The 6,627-nt window shown below is 38.8% G+C and overlaps 1 protein-coding gene across 3 annotated transcripts in view; it reads right to left on the reverse strand.

Annotated features, from left to right (window-relative positions):
• LOC108684828 (serine-rich adhesin for platelets-like) overlaps positions 1 to 6,627 on the reverse strand; it is a 78,552-nt gene that overhangs the window by 58,830 nt on the left and 13,095 nt on the right. For 2 of the 3 annotated variants that reach the window (XM_018189335.1, XM_018189336.1), the window contains exons 2-3: positions 4,373 to 5,092; positions 1,906 to 2,624 (exon numbers count right to left, since the gene is read on the reverse strand). In XM_018189335.1, the coding sequence (XP_018044824.1) occupies positions 1,906 to 2,624; positions 4,373 to 5,084 (1,431 nt within the window). In that variant the 5' untranslated portion in view covers positions 5,085 to 5,092. Of the gene's footprint in view, positions 1 to 1,905; positions 2,625 to 4,372; positions 5,093 to 6,627 lie in introns of those variants that run through there. The other variant, XM_018189337.1, reaches the window with a different exon arrangement.

Genomic DNA, 6,627 nt, shown 5'->3' on the forward strand with positions numbered 1-6,627 from the left:
ATTGATTTTTTAAAATGTCTTAAGTTTTCTAAATCGTACCACTATTATATATCAGTAAAATGATAATTAACTGATAATTAACAATAACCTTGCTATTTGTCAGTTGTAAAAATAAACTCAGTTTTATTTCGACATCCCTGTCTTTTAAAATTAACCTCTCAAAAAAATTGATGATTGTGCGAGGATCGTTTGTCGATTGCAAAAATACTCAGAAATTCGCAATCATTATTTTCTACATTCGACTCGTTTTTCATTGATTGTTCCATTGGAAAGAAAACTCCGTCAGCTAACTCGTCAAATATATAATTCTCAGAAGAAAGAAAAAAAAAGAAGAGGAAATAGAAAAAAAGCAAAAGTCCCTTCGATTTCTCTCTACCGATTCTATATATATCTTTTTTTTTAAAGACATGCGATTGAATATTAGGAGAATATTATTCTGCTACTTACGGAAGCCGCGCTAATAGCAAATATCTTCACAATGACGATTTTACGCTATTCACCATGCAAAAGGAACGTAACAAGAGCGAGCTAATAAAAATGCAAAAACCTTATTCAGCAGGCACAATGACGCATTGAAAAAAAAACTCCAAATGAATAAAAAAGAGGAAAAGAAGTAAATCGACAAAATGAGCAATGCGACCGTAATATTCAGGGCTACACGAAATTGCGTTATCAATCATTTATACAATGACGACGCGCATCATCGAGCGTTTTAATAAAGCGTATTTTAATAAAGCATTGTCGAGAAAGACACACGCAAACATGAGAACGATGACAAAGTATTCAATTTCGTTGCGTACAATCGAATAATCGTGGCGCAATCGATGAGAAAACAACGAGCAATTCACGAATGGAAGAAACGATGGGATTACTCGTATGAGTCGTTTTCGTAAGAATCGACCGGCTGGGATCGCTGTAAACAAATTTACGAGACTGCCTCCACTCGCAGCAATTGGTTAATTGGTGCAATTATAGGACGGAGCAAATGGAACGCCGACGCCGACGAGGCGCGATTGTCTACATATCGTTAATTCGATCCTTAAAGGGATAATGCACGAAGTAATATGTTTTCGTTTAAGCAAAGGTTATTCTCCTCGAAGGAAAAATTCATGAAAAAATATATTGTCGTTCGTTGGACATTTTATGCATACTTCATCAATTCTAAAAAAAAAAAGAATGTGCTCTTTTATTAAACATATGAATTATAATATCAATAATATTAGCTGCGTTCAGCTAAAAAAAGCAGCTTTCCAACTGTAAGATTCTTTAATATGATTCGTTTATAATACATTTAGATTTAGTAAGGAACTAAAAATTAGTTATATGTTTGACGATATTAACCTTTAATCATTATATATTATTAAGGAATTTTATAATAAATAACATTTTATTTTCATATGTTTCTTTTTTAAATATGAGTATGTTTATCTATTAATTTTAGCACAATTACAAAGCTGCTTTTTCTATTAAATACGGCCATCAGTTCGATAATTTTGGAATGACACTTGTTCAATTCAGTCGAACAATTGCATTGCACGTATAAAATTCTATTTTAAAAATTCATTCTTTAAATACATAGCGCGTATAACAAACTGACAGTAAAAAAAAAATGATTGCGAAGAAACCAATTTCATTTCAACAAATGAAATTAGTTTCTTTACAATCGTTCTTTTACATTCATATATATCTATTATATTTACTATATTTTAGCAACGTGCTGCCACGAGTAAATTTACTCAGTACACGATTTTTCTACTTTACCAACACGAGTATTGTTGCAATATCAGATAGTTCCTAAGTAGTCATTAAAGTTTAAAGCAGCATCCGGAGCATTAAAAGCAAGAGAATTCTTGGTGCGTCTCGTTAATATCATGCGGATTAATACTCGAGATAATGCTCACTTACCCGTCGTTTCTTCTCCTGCACGAGATCCATTCTGCGCACCCATACCTCCTCCGTGGAATCATAATCGAGAGTACTGGTACTGCTCGCCTGGCTTTTCATCTCGATCAGGCTACTGTCAAAGAATCGCTTGTCGAAATGCGGGCTGGGCAACGGACTGGTTCTCGAGAAGGTCATGCTGGTGGAATACGAAGGAGGATCCGTAGCGGGGAAGGTCATGCCTGGACCGGTGGTATGCCGCCTTCGTAGTGGAGGTTTCGTCGTCGAAGTCGGTGACGTTACGGTGGATGTTGTAAATCTACCGGAAACCGACGTCGCGACCGTCGTCGTCGCCATGGTCGCGCCCGTCGGCGTCATCATCGTCGTCATCGTCGTCGTCGTCGTCGTCGTCATCGTCGTCGTCGTTGTCATCATCGTCGTCGTCGTCGTCGTCGTCGTCATCGTCGTCGTCGTCGTCGTCGTCGTCGTCGTCATCGTCGTCGTCGTCGTCGCCGCCGCCGTCGTCGTCGTCGTCGCCGCTATTAACGACGGTGATGGTGATTTTGCATCCGACACACTGGACGTCGCCAAAGATTTCTCGTCGATCTTCTCCGAACTAGAATTCTCCGAAGACGACGGACTCGATGCCTTTGAAGTCTTGGAAGAGACACTGTCCGTTTTTTCGACCTGTGTCTTCAACGTATCTTTCTTGTTATCGATACTCGGGCTATCAACGTTCTTCCCTGTAAAAGCCATCGCGATCAGAGCTTCTGAAACGCCATGGAAATGTGACAAAGCTCTCGTTATACAATTCACGTGTGGAGTTCCAAGGTCGAGGAGTGGCACAAAGGCGCGTCTGTGACCCCGTTGGATCGTCGGAAAATTCGCGGTGACGCGACAAGACTATTGCGCATTGATAAAAGTCGGTCGATGCTATTAAATTATTAAGAGCAATATTTGCAGGAATAGAAAAACGTCAAATTATAAATCTTTCGTAACGTGATTAAGACAGTAACGTAAAAGCAGTAAAGAAACACACGAGATAAATAATATCGTGATATTTTAATATTCTATTCGCATTCTAGATCAAAAAAGTTAAATATTTTATTAAAAAAGGAAATATTTAAAAAAAATTTTTGGGATACTTACTAAAGTATTTATAATTCTTCAATTATAAGTGAAATTTAGACGAATAAATTTAAATTTTAAAAAATCTTATTTTTAATCATAAAGCAGATCTTGGTATTTAATTATATGTTTATATGTAAATTTACAAATACATTGTTTTATTTTATAATTATAAACTAAAGCTGCACGGAAAAAACAAATTTTATTGAATTATTTAAAAATTTAGCTACATACAGATTTGAAGATAATTTTATTGGATTATCATAATAACTTACATAAGAATCTCAAGCATACTGCAACAAATTTTGAGTAACATTCGAGCAACAAGTTTGAGCATCCTATATAATTATTTTAATGGACCAACAAAATGATTTTGTATCCAGCTGAATTTTTAGATACATCAAAAAAATCTTTTTTTTTTGTTGAAATAATCTCATAAATTACCTTGCTCGTCAATGTAATAATAATAAGTATGTAATAATAATGAGTATCTTAAAACATTGTAAAGAACTTATTGCGAAAAATTATCTGAGTTGGAATTTAAACCTGAATCTTTCTCACTCCGTGTGAGTGTCTTATTAATTCGATTACCGAGGCATGTGAAGATAATTGGCGAAATAATCAGTAAGAGAACATTACTTTTCAAGGAGACGGTATAAACAATCAAATTTCAATTTATGATTGCGTTTCAATTAAGTCTGACAAACTGAATCGACGCGTAATTTATAGAACCAAAAAATACAGTTTCTAGTGTATTTACTTTGCACACAAATATTAGGTGTAGTAAAAAGGAATCCATTATTTTTCCATTCAATTTCATGCAAAAATAATGGATTTCTTTTTACTACACCTAATATTATCAAGCACCAAGTCAAGCATCAAGACCCGAAAATCAAATTCTTTCTATTCTTTGAATAATTCTTCAGACTTAAAATCAGTTAATAGATCTAAAGAAGTATTAAAAAAACATCGTTGTGAACAGTTTAATATTATAAATAATCCCAAAAATGTCAAATTTTAGAAAGTGTTTCCAAATTTTTGATCTAAAGCATCTCAAAGTCGATTATGTCCTTGTAAACGGTCAAGAAATCGTACCTCTCTAATTCCAGAGAGAGAAGAGAAATACGCTTTATAAATACGCTTAAAGCGATCGTTACCTAAGTGGAGTGACTTTTCGCGCCGCGCGTTGCCAAACGCGAGCACGTTAAGCTAATCTTAGCTCTCATTGGACGGGCTCCTCGCAATAGCTTATATTTCGTAACTGCACGCTTTTCTCGTAATTGTCCGCGGGAATCCGGTTTAATCCGGGGTAATTAACTCCCAAAAACTCTCTTTAAAGTTACAAAGGCATGCCTTCCCTCACCTTCCTCGGTCTCGTATTCGTCCTCCTCTCGGCACTCCGACAATCTCCTACCCCAAGGATATGGACTATGCGTCTGGTTCCTCGACGGTAGCCGATTTACATGCGATAGGAAATAATGATGGAAGAAACTATCCACACCGTCGGAATCCTCCCCGGAGGACTGTAACATATCCTTAAGCGCTGCCAAAGAGGTGATTGTGTTGTAATTGATCGCCGAGACCAAATCATCCTCAATATCGCTATCATCCGTCGTGTCCTCGTTCTTGGAAGTGCTCTCCTTCGATTCCTCTCGCGAAGTCACTTCCGTTTGCGTCGTCTGGACCGTTTCCGGCTTTGACGGCTCCGTCTTGTCCTCCGAACTGGTCTCGGACTCGTCGTCGGTAGTGCTGGTGGATGTACTGTCGCTGGATGACTCCTGTTCCTTTTTCTCACCACCTGGTTGCGTTTCCTTGCGCTCTTCCTCGTCGGCGGACTCCTTACTGCCCTCGTCCTCCTCATCGGCCTCCTCATCGTCGGCCGACAGTGTCTTTTTCAGCGTCTTCATCTCGTTCTTCAAATTCATGTTCTCCAGAGACTCACGTTTGTCCTCCGCCTTCATCTTCCGATCGACATCCTCCTGCCCGGTCGAATCGTCGTCGTCCCGCTTCCTATTGTCCCCATTCACGTCGCACTCGTCTGACTCGTTCTGCTTGTCGTTGCCGGTGCCCTCCATCGAGGAAGCTGAAAGAGAAGGCAAGAATTATCGCTCTCGCACGCAAGGTCGGGTTTCTCTCCCGCTCTTATATAGTTTCCCATACATACGTAATGCTAAACTACGTCGATGCGATCGCGAAATAGAGCGCGTACCTACCGCTTACCGCAATGCGCCAGCGACATAGCGTCTATCCCTATATACACACATTGTCTACAATTCTCTTTGTCTCTTTTTTCTTCTTCTAAGCTCCTTTTGGATTTCCAACCCCCCCCCTCTCTCTCTCTCTCTCTCTCTCTCTCTCTCTCTCTCTCTCTCTGAGAGTATCCTCGTGGATGTATACCGTGGGAAGCGGAGCAATTAAAATAATGACCATGGATTCCGCGAAGTGCGATTCGAGTCATGAGGACAAGAGCGCATCTGCGAGTCATGGACCAGACGTCGCAGCATTGTATGCAAGATCGCGTAAGACGAAAGGGCATAGCGGTTGGAACTTTAGCGGTTCTTTGGCCGAACGCCAAGCTTCGTCGTGCGCGAATTACTTGTTTACCGCGTGCTGGCGCGTGACGTAAAACGCTATTCGGCTCGTGGACCCGATCTGATGAGGCCTGGCAGATGTAGGCACGTGACGGATCATGCGAAACATCTTGCAAGCAAAGTTGAACAAAAATGCTTTATCGCTGATAAATTTCTCTTAGAAGTGTCACGATTCTCGATTCGTTCCCGACGAGATAGAACAAAAAGAATTGAGTGAAAGAGAGAGACGGAGAGAGAGAGAGAGAGAAGGATGGAAAAGAGAAAAAAATTAGCTAATTCCTTTTTCATTTTTAAATGCATCATATTTTCTTCATTCCTTTGTACTATTCTAGGCCAAAGATTTGAAAACACTTTTTAAAAATTGACATTCCTGAAATCACTTACTGAAATATTAATAACAATGTGTTTCTGTAACAATAATTCTTTGGATTCCATAATTGTTATTGGATCTAGAAAAATTATTGTTAAAAAAATACGTGGATATTTTAGTAAGTGATCCAAAAAAATATCAATTTTTAAAAAGTATTTTCCAAACTTTTGACTTGAAGTATGTTTGCGTATCTCTCGGGATAACGCGATATTTCACTAAAAAAGAGAAAGGCAAAATTAAAAACGATCGCGGTATGTCCCGTGAAGAGCCGATAAGCGCGATTTTGTATCGACGTTTTATCACAAGAAAATTCACCACAAGAGTTCTTATCGTACGCCACGCAGCAATATGTCACAAAAACAATGTGTGTAAAATTGGGTAATCCGTTACTGGAATTACCACGACAATTAGTATCATGACGTATGCTGCGCGCTACATCCGTCCCTACTCACTCTCTATTTCTACGAAATCTGCTAACAATTGAATCTTCTCCGTTTTGTTAGCATAATTATGATTTTGTTGTATATGGATAATAATGGAAGTATCGCGCGTGGCTCAAATACAAATATATATGTCTGTCTGTCTGTGTGTGTGTGTGTGTGTGTGTGTGTGTGTGTGTGTGTGTGTGTGTGTGTGTGTGTGTGTGTGTGTGTGTGG

This window comes from Atta colombica, unplaced genomic scaffold, assembly GCF_001594045.1.
Source record: "Atta colombica isolate Treedump-2 unplaced genomic scaffold, Acol1.0 scaffold140, whole genome shotgun sequence".
In the NCBI taxonomy this organism is placed as follows: Eukaryota; Metazoa; Arthropoda; class Insecta; order Hymenoptera; family Formicidae; genus Atta; species Atta colombica.